General features: G+C 42.9%; 1 protein-coding gene across 3 annotated transcripts in view; it reads left to right on the top strand.

Annotated features, from left to right (window-relative positions):
• LOC142013461 (histone-arginine methyltransferase CARM1-like) overlaps positions 1-16,276 on the top strand; it is a 118,854-nt gene that overhangs the window by 54,954 nt on the left and 47,624 nt on the right. For all 3 annotated transcript variants that reach the window (XM_074994849.1, XM_074994848.1, XM_074994850.1), the window contains exons 3-4: positions 4,539-4,645; positions 4,848-4,952. In XM_074994849.1, coding sequence (XP_074850950.1) covers positions 4,539-4,645; positions 4,848-4,952 — 212 coding nt within the window. The remainder of the gene's footprint in view (positions 1-4,538; positions 4,646-4,847; positions 4,953-16,276) is intronic.

Below are 16,276 nucleotides of genomic sequence, written 5' to 3'. Positions count from 1 at the left end.
GGACTTCTATTCTTTCTTTCTTTGATGCAATGACTGTTACTTTTGTCATTTTGCCTTGCCCGGATCCAAAGTAGACAAATACTGTTGTAATCCTCTATCCAGACCCAGGGGAGAAAGTATGATCAACAGATGAACAGATTTGTTCCTCTCCTCCATGCTATGCGTATCCTCTGAAATCAAAGATGAGTCATAGTGAAAATTCTGAGTCTCTGCAGAAGGGTTAACACAGGGTAAACATTGTGTTTGTGAAAGGGAAGCTTGTCTTTGGAGGGGAAAGGAAAGCAAAACTATTAAACCAGCTCTCACCTTTCAAATAATCAGGCAAGAATGGAAGAGGCATAAGATATTGATTGTTTTTGGAAAAGAATTTTTTCTCCCAGCATCAAACTGTTCAGTTGCCATGTACTAAAGCAGTAAAATAAAACGAGTTAGTTTCTGTCCTACCTGAGGGCTTGTTTACATTTAGTGCCAGTTGACACGTTGGAGGTCAATCTTCTGAGGTTCAATTTAGCAGTTCTAGTATGGACCTCTAAACTGAGCACTGAGGGCACTCCTCTCCCTGTTGATCCTGGTACGCCTCACAGTTACGAGGAGTATGAGAAGTCAATGCGAGAGTTTTTCCCATCATCCTTCTGCTGTGGGGACAGTGCAGAAATTCAACCTAAGGTATGTTGACTCCAACTAAAGGTTGAACCTCTCTAATCCAGAGTTCTCTCATCCAGCAATATCCATAATATGTAATCCTTGATTTTAGTTTTCTGTATGACCACTTATGGCTGTTGCCAAGTTTCCTGTGCTTCCATAGGCTACGTCTACACTAGCCCCAAACTTCCAAATAGCCACGCAAATGGCCATTTCGAGGTTTACTAATGAAGCGCTGAAATGCATATTCAGTGCTTCATTAGCATGCGGGCGGCCGCGGCACTTCGAAATTGACGCACCTCGCCGCCGCGCGTCTCATCCCGACGGGGCTCCTTTTCGAAAGGACCCCGCCTACTTCGAAGTCCCCTTTTTCCCATGAGCTGATGGGCTAGATGTCGTCAGTCCAGGACCTTAGGGTCGCTATGGCAAGACAAGCTCTACCCCATCCCGGTCCCTTAGTCCTGCCCACATGTATGGCATCATCTTCACACAGGAGCCTGGGACACTCTACCTCGAAGCAGCCACCCAGGAGCCCTCTTATTTGCCCATGTCATTACATATGCCAAACAGCCCTCTCCCAGGAGAACGTTAAATTAATTATCAGCTGGGAAGTTGTAATGGCAGCATTTGCAGAGATACAAGAGGGCTGTGCACACATCATTCAGTGGGGGATTGTTCACCTCTGTGAATAGCAAAGTCTAGCAGGACCTGTCTGGAGCAGTGTTTTCCAGGCACGTGGACTGAGGATATGATATATGCAATAGTGGCATCATTCTTTTACCTTTTCTGGAAGCAGCCAGAACACTGGAAAGACAAAGACTTGAACTGAGGAGACTGGTCCGCAGCTTACGGGGGAGACTTGTGTAATAAGAATTATAACCTGCTTGCAGCATCCAGTGAGGTGAGAGAACTGTCTAGCCTGATAAGGTTTAAGATTTAGATCAGGAATCAGCAATGCCCGGCATGTGCGCTAAGAGTGGCACGAGAGCAGCTTTTCATCAGCCCACAAGGCAGGAGCTCAGCCCCACCTCCCATGCAGTCTGGAGCTTGTTCAAAGCTATTGCCCCTGTGGATTAACAAAAGACCAGCTAATGCTACCAACCACCACCTAAATGGTAAAGCTCTGCATCTTTATTAATGGAGCTTTTGTATGTAGGACTATTAGTGACTTTAAAAAGTATCACCTGCACTCTGACCGTATATTGGGGTCAAAAGGTCAAATTTCAGCACTTGGCCTTGCTGACCCCTGATTTAGACTGTGAGATTTTTATTTTCTTTGGTAACGGTCTCTGAACTTTTGTGCCTACTGCTTATAATCACTTAAATCTATATTTGTGTACTTAATTTGTTCAATATTTTACCTAAATCAGAGTGTTTTGGTTGAAGTGTTTGGGAATTCTCAACTGTGTTTACAAAGGTTACTGTGTGTTCTCTACAGATTGAGGGAAGGGTGGACCAGTTAATAAACTGATACTGGTCAGGCCTCTGACTAGGGCAAGACGGTACAATTGAGGGGGGGCCAACATGGGGGTTTGGAGGATTGTGGGATTTGCTGATGCCTTTCTCTATGTGGTTCATGCGTGACTTTGGGAGTGTGCACACAATCTAGCTGTGTGGGCGGCTCCGCATGCAGTTGGGCTAAGTGATAACAGTGCCTGAGGGGGTTTGCTGCTTGTCAGTAGCAAAGCATTGTAAGAGACGGCCCAGACTGGAGAATTAAGTAGTACCCCTGTTCTAGGTTGTCCCCTGACAGTCCCATCACCGAGTCCAGTTTCTAGAGGTAGCACTGTGGGCTTCCTTCTCCCTTGCCTCACCAGAGTGACAGCAGGACTCCACCACCCTGCTACAGTAGAAAGAGGTGCACCCCCTCCTGCCAATACTTGCCTCTGCAGCCAAAGGGTACCTGGTTGGTTTGGTTGCATCCTTGTTGGTTGCACAATTCCCTGTTGGGGGAGTGTTGGTGGGGTCCATCACAGCAGTTGGTTTCAGACTTCATTAATACCCTTTAGTATGTTAAATGTGCCTTTGGGGTAAACCTATGTAAAGTCTGTTCTTTAGGTCAGTCGTGAGTTTCCCCACAAACTCTTCATGGGTTGTTGCATGATTTGGTTGAGACTCGCCTGAGGATCCAAGTCTGTGATCAGTGCTAAGCCCTCTCACAGACAGAGTGTATGGCTGTAAGGAGAGTGGGGCTCAGCTCAACTCCACCTTTGCAGATTTAGTCACTCTACCTGGACAAGAGCTGAAAGACCTGAGTCGTAGCAACAGAAAAGTAAGTTGCGTGTTCAATTGCTAGTGAGTTCTGCATGCTGTTTACTGTACATTTTTATGAAACATTTAAAATGTCTGCTTTCTGAGAGTCAGTCCTTCAAGCTCCTAGTCAGATAGAACTACCACTGAGCAAGGACAATAGATTAGAACCCTTTATTTGCGGGTGGGGGTTTCTGTGTCTATTTCCTTTAGGTGAGTTCATATCCAACTTGTTAAAATTTTTATGGTCTGAGTTAGGAAAGCCAGCTGCTGTCTCTCCTGTCTACATTTGCTGTATTTGTGGCAGCTGTCTTCAGCCAAGAGGGACCGGTACAACCAGCTCCTAGTTTGAGGAGCTCAAAAATAATGGAAAGGATAGAGGGTGTGATTGTTTTCCTTGGCACTGCATTCTGAGATTTGTTGTTAGTGGATAATTAATGGCTGTTTATATTTTTATTTTCCAGATCTCTGGGTTTGAAAGGCTGCTACTCCAACTGTTCCTACTTGATTAACAACACTAAGTGATGAGTTCTTTGGGTATGTAATTTGTACTCCTCAAAAACTAATTATTTTTATTTGAAGACATGTAAGTTTTGGAGTTCTTTCCCCTAGCCCTGTTTCTCTTTCTTTTGTTGTGTATGTTATTAGTATTGCATGACTCATTTTAAACTGTTCTGACTACATGTTTTTAACTTTTATTTCAGGAGCCAGCTCTGAACAGAGGAGGGAAGACATTCATGCTTGATTTTATTATGTCTTATGCTACTTTTATAGAGTAACCTCTTTTTGGAGCTTTTCTAAATAAATTTTACTGTTATTGAATTTCCAGTGTGTGTTGTCTTTTGTTCTTGGTGCAGACAGTTTTGTTACAATTTCTTCAGTCAAGTCCAAAAGCTGTTGAGCAGTCTGGCTGTCTGCTTTCGGGCCTGCTTGAGTTTTCCTATCACATATCCAACGTCGGACATGTTCAGATCCACAGGCCCATTCCACGGGTGCCATCTAGGATATTGGTAAGATGCATAGTCCTCAGCAGCCTCAAGCTAGTGGTTTCTTAACCCATCCATCTGCCCTGAAGATTTTTGTGACTTCATCCTAGGATGCATAGTTCTTCACACAAAACTATCCCTCCCGCAGTTTTTCCTACTGTCCTCATTACTGGTGCACTCTTTGCATTAGCTCCGCTCTGTCCCGCTTTTCTGCAACACACAGAAACTCCTCCAACAGAGTTAGCCATAATTCATTGCCCCTTGAGAAGGCCTGCCTGGGATTCTCCACAGGGCACTAGCATCATGTCCACCCACATGCTCCTCAATCAGCAGTTCAGATACTGCAACTCTCAAGGCTCCCCAGAGTTTAACAAAGGGGTGAATTCCATACTGTGTAATATAACCTAAAAGTTTAACACATGCCTTCCATTACCAGCCAGCGATAATACTGTGCTATTGTTTTGCATTAACCTGACATTTTTCTTAATGTATATAATCAACTATAGCTGAGACTGTTGTGTCAGCTGATAGTTAACTTTATAAGAAGCCTTGATCCCCTTCACCTCTCCAAACAAAATCCGTCACTGAGCTCTTGTTGTGAACAATGTGGTTTTGTCAGCTTTTGTATTTTGCTCTGTTTTTTTTTCTTTTCTTTTCTAGAATATAGCATATTTTCAAATGCACTGAAGAGATGCCGGAATCAGAAGAAGGAACACTCTGTTTTCAATGAGCGAACAGAAGAGGCCTCTGCTGCCCAGTATTTTCAGGTAACAAAGCCATCTAATGCCAGTTTTGTGGAAGCTGTTGGAGATATTTCCCAGTTTTTCTGACATTAGCTACCAGATGAAGTAGAAAGTTAGCTCAGGATTCTGCAGCAACGGGCCAGCCCCTTGTTATTTTGAGTACAGGTAGTTTGGTAGAAGATGGGCTTTACCTTTTTCTATTTTTCCATTCCCCCTTTCCTTTCAGTTTTATGGCTGTCTATCTCAACAACAGAATATGATGCAGGATTTTGTGAGGACGGCCACATATCACAGAGCTATACTACAGAACCACATAGATTTTAAAGACAAGGTAAGCTCTGTTGCATCTAAACATAATCATGTCTGGAAAAGTAACACTGAATTCTCTAATGACATCTTTCCTAGAACTTTGTGCGTGAGTGTTTTTATATAACACGTGTGTTTACACAAATGGGTGCCAAGTATATGGATGGCTTAAATCATGAAGCATGGGGTTGGATGTCCCTTCCAAAATATATATCATATCACACCTCTGGATATTTTTATCCAGATACATGCTCAGTCCCTTTTTTGAATCTTGATGAATTTTGATTCCCTAGAGACATCATCTTGTAGCAGTGAGTTCCGCAGTTTACTTGCATTTTGTGTGGAAAAAATGTTTCCTTTTTATCAGTTTTGAGTTTGCCATCTTTTAGTTTAATTGAATATCTTCATGCTTCAAATTGGGTAGAAGTCTTCACTGAGCAATCTACGGGGGTGCCTGCTCCCCTTTCTTGAACTGATGTGGTTAATTTAGGGTCATGCAAGGAGTATATGAGTACATAAAATGTTTTCACTCCAAAGTTGCATTCCTCTGTATTTCAGTGTTGAACTTAATTTAGCACATTGCCCAGTCACACTTGGCTTTGGCTAGGTCCATCTGCAGTTCCTCTCTGGCTCTTTTTTGAGAAATCTAAATAGCTTTTGTGTACTCTGCGAAATTTGCTGTCTCAGTGTCCAGCATTCTTACAGTGCTTTAATAAATGCATTAATCAGCAAAGGATCCAGAATGAAATATTCTATAACCAAAAATGCAATGTGAAAGCAACTATTGAGCAATGTGCTAAACCTTTTCCAGGTCTGCAAATGGCTAAACTGTATCCTGATCTTCTGTTGTCCCACACCTGTGCTTTCTGTGTGCACGTATCTGGTTTTTAAGATATTATCAAAAAGTAAGGCTCAGACTTCAACTTAGGGCCATCTAAAATTGATACCACCTCAAAACAAGACTTAAGACAATCTAAATTCTTAAGCAAGAAATTTCCCCTTCATAAAACTTGTCAAAATAAAGAAAATAATTAAGTTTCTCTTAACTGTTTTAAGTTTCTGATTTTCTTCATTGGGTTGTATTCATTCTGTGTTTCACAAGAGGTTAAGGTGCATTTTATAATGCCTGTTTGCAGTGCAAATGGGCCAGCTGTACCTTTACACAAACCTCAGACTATAGTTAACTATTTAATTTCATAACAGTAAAACAAAAGGGATTTAAGACACCTTAACTCCTTTTGTGCCTGAAACAACCCTCCCCTCCCTTCAACTCAACCATCCTCATGAACTAGGAGCATGGCAGGGCTTTCCCAGCTTGTCTGGAACAGCAGTAACTGAGTGAATGATTGCCGACTTGATCCATTGCCAAAACCTGTAATTGATTTTCTTACCAGGGTGGCTAGAAATCCAGTATTACACAGTCTGTACCTAGTAGAATAGCAGTGGACTGAGGACACCCTTGTTATTTTGGCTTCCTACCAATTAGAACCTCGATGAATATTCTTATATTTTCTATAGTAAACCCTTGATTTAACAGACTTATGAAGGGAAGGGGAGTCTGTTAACGCTGAAAGCCTGTTATACGTATAACCATTCGGATTTAACAATGCACCTTCCCAGCCCATCACCCACTCTTGTCCTCTGCCCCCTCTCTTCCCTTCACCCCTCCTGGCCATTCTTCCCCTCACACCTCCATCTCCCTCTCCCAATTACCAGGAGAGGAGCTGAACGTTGGGCTGGGTCCTTCCACCTCCTGCAGCTCCTCCATCCCTCGGCTCCAGGCTGCCCGCACGAAGGCAGAGAATGGCTGCCTCCCCCAGCTTGCCAGCAGGCATCTGACTCCGGATGCTGTGGCTGCTGCTCAGCGCCATTGCAGGCAGCGGTGGTCAGGCGCTGACATGCTTCACGCACAGGGGGCTGGGGGAGGAGAGAGCTCCTGTGCCCTGCTGCAGCACCTCTCCCTTCCGCCCCCCGCCCACACGTCTCCTCCAGCCCTGGTGGCCTCAGTCACTGCGGTGGCCCAGGTGGCTCCTCTGGCCCCAGCGACCCCAGCTGTGGCAGCAATTCCAGCAGCTCTGGTGAGTCTCCAGCATTTATTTGGGAGAGGGGCCTGGTGGGCAGTGTCTGTTATTTCCAAAGTCTGTTGAATTGGTGTCTGTTAAATTGAGGGTTTACTGTAGCGAGAAGGTAGAAAATGAACAGCAGAACCCCATTGTGCACACTTCTTTTTGCATCGAATTAAAGAGGAGGAGGTGTGTAGGCTGGGTGAATTTCGCCTTTGTCACTGTTGTGCAGCAGTGCAGCTGCCTGAGTTCTCTCTTGGTGTATTTATTTTTCCAACTGTTGAAGCTGCCTTGGCCTGTCTTCAGCATACCTAAGAGTAAAGCTGTTACATACTTGATGCTGCCGGCCACCCACCTAGAGAATGATTTCCCTATTCTCTGTCCTGTGAAATGAGAAGTTTCAAAATAAATGTGGTAGAAAAATTGGAAGTGAGTATTTTGTGAGCAAACCGTTTCCCATGAGAATCTGAGAATTCCGGTGGTACTTAGGTTTGGGCTAGCCAGGGCAGAAACACTGCACCAGTGTTCATTGTTAAAGCTGGAAAGCACAGAGGCATATGAAATATATCAAAAGGGTCATGTGGGGAGGGAGTGGGATGAGGATAAAAGAGCACAGTGATTTTCAGATCTTCAAAAAGAGGTTTGATTCAATTGTTACTTGGTTCCTAGCCAGTTTGGCCGTCCAGTTGATTCCTGTCACTTTGCTCCTTTGATGTAAGGAAATCTAATTACCTGTAATGAAAGTCATCCATGGTGGAGAAACAACCACTTTCACATTCCAGTTATATTTTGGAAAAATTGTCCTTGTGAAGAAATGAGATAGTTGGTCAGAGTCATGGTGGTAAAAACTGATGTTGGATCCTGTGATAATGTTCTTGGTGGTATTTTCAGTCCACAGTCGGTTTGTAACAGGGTAATAGATGAGCTACTTCAGAACCAGGTGTGGGCAGTGCTTGTATCAATCACTTGTTTTTAAGGAAGCTTGTAGACTGTGGAGGCAATATTTAAAAGATAGTGAATCTGAGATAATAAAGTTGTAAAGATTGGCTGTGTTGTCTTCTGCACTACTTAAAATTGTCCTCTTCCCTATAATAACCTTGAAAGTTTTGTTTCTACTGTACTTTTGCTAGTGTTGCATTAAATTTTTTAATCATACTTTTTTTCTGTTCTTGTCTGGTCTCACTCACTATTTGGCATTAGAAAATCATTTCTAAGTGCCTAGGTTACTTTTGGAAATTTTACCTGGAGTTCAAACATTGAAATGCCATTAACGTAGCACCTTGGTAGTAAATGTGACTTATTAGCCGTGTCTACGCGTGCACGCTACTTCGAAGTAGCGGCACTAACTTCGAAATAGCGCCCGTCACGGCTACACGCGTCGGGCGCTATTTTGAAGTTAACTTCGACGTTAGGCGGCAAGACGTCGAAGTCGCTATCCTCATCAGGAGATGGGGATAGCGCCCTACTTCAACGTTCAACGTCGAAGTAGGGACCGTGTAGTCATTGCGCGTCCCGCAACTTCGAAATAGTGGGGTCCACCATGGCGGCCATCAGCTGAGGGGTTGAGAGACACTCTCTCTCCAGCCCCTGCGGGGCTCTATGGTCACCGTGGGCAGCAGCCCTTAGCCCAGGGCTTCTGGCTGCTGCTGCTGCAGCTGGGGATCCATGCTGCAGGCACAGGGTCTGCAACCAGTTGTCGGCTCTGTGTATCTTGTGTTGTTTAGTGCAACTGTGTCTGGGAGGGGCCCTTTAAGGGAGCGGCTTGCTGTTGAGTCCGCCCTGTGACCCTGTCTGCAGCTGTGCCTGGCACCCTTATTTCGATGTGTGCTACTTTGGCGTGTAGACATTCCCTCGCAGCGCCTATTTCGATGTGGTGTTGCGCAACGTTGAAGTTGAACATCGACGTTGCCAGCCCTGGAGGATGTGTAGACGTTATTCATCGAAATAGCCTATTTTGATGTTGCTACATTGAAATAAGCTACTTCGATGTAGGCTTCACGTGTAGATGTAGCCATTGTGGTATAACTAGAAATGATTACCTAATAAAACATTTTAAAATGAATGCTAATTGTAAAGTTAGAAATCATTTCCTTAATTCTCTTTTGAAAATGGAATTTAGATTCCCTAAGTTACTTTCTGGGCTGAGATTGGAACATAAGGTGGAGAACTCTGAAATATGCGATGGATCCCAGGGTTGGGCTGCCTGAGCCCCATGAGCCCAAATCATCTGGCAGGGGTCAGCTACAGGTTTTTAATTTTCATTGTAGGGATGCCCACTGAGGCCTTGGATCTGATGGATCTGATGCTACATGTAAAGAGCTAGTTTAATGAACCAGTCTAGGTAGTTAATTGAATAATGCACACCTGTGCCTGATGAGATTATTAGTAGGGTTATTGATTAATCACCGTTGACTCATGTGATCAATTCAAAAAATTAATGGTGATTAATCACACTGTTAAACAATAAAATGCTAGTTGAAATGTATTACCTATTTTGGATGCTTTCTTACTTTTTCACATATATTGATTTCTATTACAACACAGAATGCAATGTGTATGTTGCTCCCTTTATTTTTATCACACATACTTGCTCTTTAAGAATGATAAACAAAACAAAAAGTATTTTTTCAGTTCACCTCTTATAAGATATATTGCAATTGCTGTATCATTAAAATTTAACTTGGAAATAGAAGGATTTTTGGTAACATAACTGCATTCAAAAACTTTAGCGCTCACAAGTCCACGCAGTCGTAATTCTTGTTCATCCAATTGCTTCCTTGCTGTTGATGCTCATTTTAAAAAATAATGTGTTAATTGAAGTTGTGATAGAACTCCTTGGCAGAGAATTTTATGTCTCCTGCTCTGTTTTACCTGTATTCTGCCATATGTTTCATGGTATAACAGTCTTGGATATATTCATTTTAAAAACACTTTCACAACAGATTTGATAAAATACAAAGAGTGTACCAATGTGAGATTTCTAAAAATAGCTAAAACACTCAACCAAAGATTTAAAAATCTGAAGTGCTCTCCAAAACCTGAGATGAATAAGGCAGAGAGCGTGCTTTCAGAAGTCTTAAAAGAGCAACACGCTAAAGCAGAAACTACAGAACCTAAACCACCAGAAAAGATCAACCTTCTGCTGGTGGCATCTAACTCAGTTGAAAGTGAACATGTATCAGTTCCCTCTGTTTTGGATAATTGTTGAGTAGAATCCATCATCAGCTGGACAGGTGTCCTCTGGAATGATGGCTGAAACTTGAAAGAACATGTGAACCTTTAGCACATGGGGCACAGCTACAACATTGGCACGTGAACACCTCTTCTCCCTCCCAGGTGTCATTATAAACAAGAAGCAGGCAGCATTATCTCCTGGAAATTGTAACCAAACTTTTTTGTCTGAAGGATTGGCTGAACAAGAAGTAGGACTGCATGGACTTGTAGGCTCTATAGATTTACTTGGTTTTGTTTTGCAATGCAGGGTTTTTTACGTAATTCTACATTTGTAAGTTCAACTTTCTTGAGAAGGAGGTTGCACTACAATAGCTGCACTAGCTGAATTGAAAATTATTTTTAAAAAATTTGTTACAGTGCAAGTATTTGTAATAAAAATAAAGTGAGCACTGTACACTTTGTATTCTTTGTTGTGACTGAAATCAATTCATTTGAAAATGAAAAAAGAAATCCACAAATATTTAAATCAATGGTAGTCTGTTATTGTTGAACAGTGAGAATGTGTGATTAATTGTGAGTAAGTCTTTCAGTCACTTGAGAGCCTAGATTGGGCTTTCTTACAGGAAGTGCTCACAGAGAAAGAAGCTTTCCTAAGGGAGAGAGACTCCCACGATTGAGAACTACGGCCCTCTGGGAGGAAAGCTATGTCACCTCGGAGTCCAAGGGCAGGAACTTCAGTTCAAGCTTATTTTGGTTTTGATAAAGTAGAAGATATAGATTCCGTTTGTGGAATCTTGTCTCAGGTCCATTCAGACTGTTTGGAACTTGTAAAAGGCCCTGAAAGAAAAGAAACCAAGGCAGGCACATCTGCAGCACCTCGTTATCTCAGCAGGAGGTGTCTTGTGCCCTAGGACTGTACCTTACTGCAAAGTCAGGAGGACCATTTGGGAACCTCTCCTCTAAACATATGCAAAGAGGAAAGTTTATAAAAATGACTGTTCCCCAGTAGGGTTTGAGAAATCTTCTGCCCACAAATCTTTCCATCAGCCTGGTGGGTAAAGAGAATCTTGTGCTTGATTTGTCATTGTCTCCCTCTCCCAACCTTTTGTTTGTTTCTCATTACCCAGTTTTTGCTGTCATTTGCTGTTTTGGAAAGTTAGTGTCTCTGGCTGTGGAGATGTGGTCTAATACCTTGCATAGCATGGAAACAAAACTGGCTCTGTGAACGCTTGTTGTCTGTGAAATAAAAAATGAGCTTAATAGAATCTTGCACTGAGAAAATAAGATTAGAGGCAATATTTTGGCTCCAAGGCCTAATTTGATGCTATGTAAAAAACAGAAACAATGTTAGTTACCTTAGTGTTCCCCATAGCTCTAACAGAGATTTAGACTGGCTACAATAAGCATCCTGTGGTTGAACTGTTTTGATTATTACATAGCCTAAGTTTCACGTTAAGGACATATTTTTAAAATGAAGCATGTTTTCAGCCCCAATAGACTTTTTTGCCAAAATTATTTGTCTTTCTTTTTATGTATGCACAAAAATCTCTTATTTTTTCAAGGCTGGTAAGTAAAATGCACTATTGGGAGGTTTTGTGTTTGTTGATAGATTGAGCTGCAGCACTTACTAGTAGTAGGCATCCTTCAGTCTGCATAGACTATGGATCGCGTCCTTTAAAGTTTCAATTGAGGACTTCATTTACAGCATCTATTGTGACTATGAAGACCCACACGAGAGTGACAGTCCTTGCTGCATCTCTTGCAGATATAGTGGGTGTCTGGCAAGTCCTTATTGTGCTTTCTGTGCGCTCAGTTCTCCTCTGCTAGCTGTCTGATCTTCATCTCGCCCTTCTGAAGGCCCTTGTGTAACCCCTGCCTCCATCTGCTGCGGTCGTCTGCTAGTTCTTCCCAGTTGTCCAGCTCGATGTCTATCTCTCTGAGGTCTCTCTTGCAGACATCTTTGTAGCGCAACTGGGGGTGTCTGGGAGGTCTTTTGCCAGAGGCTAGCTCACCATACAGGATGTCTTTTGGAATCCTTCCATCGTTCATCCTGTGGACGTGGCCAAGCCAGCGGAGTCGACGCTGCCTGAGGAGGGTGTGCATGGTTGGGATTCCAGCTTGCTCGAGGACGGTGGTGTTGGTCACTCTGTCCTTCCATGATATTCCAAGGATGCGCCTGAGGCAGCGCAAGTGGAAGACGTTCCTATATTCATATATTCCTCTAATATATAATTCCTCATTCATATATTCCTCTATAATGAATATGGCATTAGGAATATATTACCGACCACCTAACCAGGACAGTGATAGTGATGCTGAAATGTTAAGGGAGATTAGAGAGGCTATCAAAATAAAAAACACAGTAATAATAGGAGATTTCAATTATCCCCATATTGACTGGGTGCATGTCACCTCAGGACGGGATTCAGAGATTAAATTTCTTGATGCCTTAAATGACTGCTTCTTGGAGCAGCTAGTACAGGAACCCACAAGGGGAGAGTCAATTCTCGATCTAGTCTTGACTGGAATGCAGGATCTGGTCCAAGAGGTAACTGTTACTGGACCGGCTGGAAATAGTGACCACAATATAATAACTTTTAATATTCCTGTGTTGGGAAGAACACCGCAGCGGTCAAACACTCTGGCATTTAATTTCAAAAAGGGGAATTACACTAAAATGAGGAAGCTAGTTAAACAGAAACTAAAAGGTAGAGTAATTAAACTAAAATCCCTGGAAGCTGCATGGAAACTGTTTAAAGACACCATACTAGAGGCCCAACTTAAATGTATACCCCAAATAAAAAAACACAGTAAGAGACCTAACAAAGAACCACCATGGCTAAACAGCCATGTTAAAAAGGCAGTGAGAGAGAAAAGGGCAGCTTTTAAAAAGTGGAAGTCAAATCCTAGTGAGGAAAATAGAAAGGAACATAAACACTCCCAAATTAAGTGTCATAATGTAGTAAGAAAAGCCAAAAAAGATTTTGAGGAACAGCTAGCCAAAAATTCAAAAAACGATAGTAAAATGTTTTTTAAATACATTAGAAGCAGGAAGCCCGCTAAAAAAGCAGTGGGGCCCTTGGACGATAAAGATATAAAAGGAGTGATCAAGGAAGACAGTGCCATTGCGGAGCGATTAAATGATTTCTTTGCTTCAGTCTTCACAGCTGAGGATGTTACAGAGGTTCCTAAATCTGAGCCAGCCTTTTTAGGTTACAAATCTGAGGAACTCACTCAGATTGAAGTGACATTAGAGGAGGTTTTGGAGTTAATTCATAAGCTGAATAGTAACAAGTCTCCAGGACCAGACAGTATTCACCCAAGGGTTCTGAAAGAACTCAAATGGAAATTGCGGAGTTATTAACAGTGGTTTGTAACCTATCCTTTAAATCCACTTTGGTACCAAATGACTGGAAGACGGCCAATATAACACCAATATTTAAAAAAGGCTCTAGAGGAGACCCTGGAAATTATAGACCGATAAGTTTAACATCAGTACCAGGCAAATTAGTAGAAACACTAGTAAAGAATAAAATTGCAAGGCACGTAGAAGAGCACGAATTGTTGGGCAAAAGTCAGCATGGTTTCTGCAGAGGGAAGTCGTGTCTAACTAATCTATTAGAATTCTTTGAAGGGGTTAATAAACATGCGGACAAGGGGCACCCAGTGGACATAATATACCTAGATTTCCAGAAAGCCTTTGACACGGTCCCACACCAAAGGCTTTTATGTAAATTAGGCGGTCATAGGATAGGAGGAAAGATCCTTTCATGGATCAGGAATTGGTTAAAAGACAGAAAACAAAGGGTGGGAATAAATGGTAAATTTTCACAATGGAGGAGGGTAACTAATGGTGTTCCCCAGGGGTCAGTCCTGGGACCGATCCTGTTCAACTTGTTCATCAATGATCTAGAAAATGAGGTAAGCAGTGAGGTGGCAAAGTTTGCAGATGACACCAAGTTGTTCAGGACAGTCAAAACCAAAACAGATTGTGAAGAACTACAAAAAGATCTCAGCAAACTGAGTGATTGGGCAGCAAAATGGCAAATGAAATTTAATGTGGGTAAGTGTAAGGTAATGCATGTTGGAAAAAATAACCCAAATTACACGTACTACATGATGGGGTCAAATGTAGCTACGACAGATCAGGAAAGGGATCTTGGAGTTATAGTCGATAGTTCTCTGAAGACATCCACGCAGTGTGCAGCGGCAGTTAGTAAGGCAAATAGGATGTTAGGAATTATTAAAAAAGGGATCGATAATAAGACAAAAGATATCATACTTCCCCTATATAAAACTATGGTACTCCCACATCTTGAGTACTGCGTGCAGATGTGGTCTCCTCACCTCAAAAAAGATATATTGGCATTAGAAAAGGTTCAGAAAAGGGCAACTAAGATGATTAGGGGCTTGGAACGGGTCCCATATGGGGAAAGGCTAGAGAGACTGGGACTTTTCAGTTTGGAAAAGAGGCAATTGAGGGGCGATATGATAGAGGTATATAAAATCATGAATGGTGTGGAGAAAGTGAATATAGAAAAATTATTTACCTTTTCCCATAATACAAGAACTAGGGGACACCAAATGAAATTGATGAGTAGTAGGTTCAAAACTAATAAAAGGAAATTTTCTTCACACAGCGCACAGTCAACCTGTGGAACTCCTTGCCCGAGGAGGCTGTGAAGGCCAGGACTCTATTAGGGTTTAAAAAAGAGCTTGATAAATTTTTGCAGGTTAGGTCCATAAATGGCTATTAGCCAGGGATAAAGTATGGTGCCCTAGCCTTCAGAACAAGGGCAGGAGATGGATGGCAGGAGATAAATCACTTGATCATTGTCTTCTGTTCTCCTTCTCTGGGGCACCTGGCATTGGCCACCGTCGGCAGATGGGATGCTGGGCTGGATGGACCTTTGGTCTGACCCAGTATGGCCATTCTTATGTTCTTATGTTCAGCCTCTTTTCCTGACGGGCATACAGGGTCCAAGTCTCGCTGCCATAAAGGAGGGTGCTGAGGATGCAGGCTCTGTAGACTTGCATTTTGGTGTGAGTGTACAGCTTGTTGTTATTCCACACTCTCTTGCTGAGTCTGGACAGAGTTGTGGCCGCTTTTCCGATCCTCCTATTTAGCTCAGTGTCCAACGACAGGGTGTCAGTGATGGTGGACCCAAGGTAAACGAACTCGTGGACAACCTCTAACATATAGTTGTCAATGCTGATTGATGGGGATTCAGCAACATCCTGACCGAGTACGTTTGTCTTCTTTAGGCTGATGGTACGCCCAAAGTCCTTGCACGCTTTGGAGAACTGATCCAGCAGTTTTTAAAGCTGGTCTTCTGTGTGAGACACTACAGCAGCATCGTCTGCGAACAGCATGTCTCTGATGAGGACTTCCCACAACTTAGACTTAGCTTTCAGCCTTGCAAGGTTAAACAGTTTCCCATCAGATCTTGTGTGCGGCAAGATGCCCTGTGTTGACGATCCAAAGGCATGCTTCAGGAGGAGTGCGAAGAAGATCCCGAACAATGTCGGAGCAAGCACGCATCCTTGTTTGACGCCGCTCCTGATTCTGAAAGCATCCGATAATGCACCGTCATATTGGATGGTTCCTCTCATGTCTTCGTGGAACGACTGGATCATCTTGAGTAACAGTGGAGGATAGCCTATCTTGTGGAGCAGTTTGAACAGACCATCCCTGCTGACCAAGTCAAAGGCCTTGGTCAGGTCGATGAAGGCTAAGTAGAGTAGCTTTCTCTGCTCCCTGCACTTCTCCTGCAGCTGCCTTAGAGAGAAGACCATGTCAACGGTAGACCTCTCTGCGCGGAATCTGCACTGCGATTCGGGGTACACCCTCTCAGCAATCTTCTGGAGTCTGACAACTGACGCGAGCAAACAGTTTACCAGTGACGCTTAGGAGGGAGATTCCTTTGTAGTTGTTGCAGTCGCTTCTGTCTCCTTTGTTGTTATACAAAGTTACAATGTTAGCGTTGTGCATATCCTGTGGAACCTCACCCTCTTTCCAGCACAGGCACAGTAGCTCATGTAGGGGTTCCAGGAGTGTGTCCGCTGCACATTTGATTACCTCTGGTGGTATACCATCCTGACCAGGGGCCTT

Source organism: Carettochelys insculpta, chromosome 5 (genome assembly GCF_033958435.1).
Source record: "Carettochelys insculpta isolate YL-2023 chromosome 5, ASM3395843v1, whole genome shotgun sequence".
In the NCBI taxonomy this organism is placed as follows: domain Eukaryota; kingdom Metazoa; phylum Chordata; order Testudines; family Carettochelyidae; genus Carettochelys; species Carettochelys insculpta.
The sequence above is the reverse complement of the archived record's forward strand: the minus strand, read 5'-3'. Positions and strand labels throughout refer to the sequence as shown.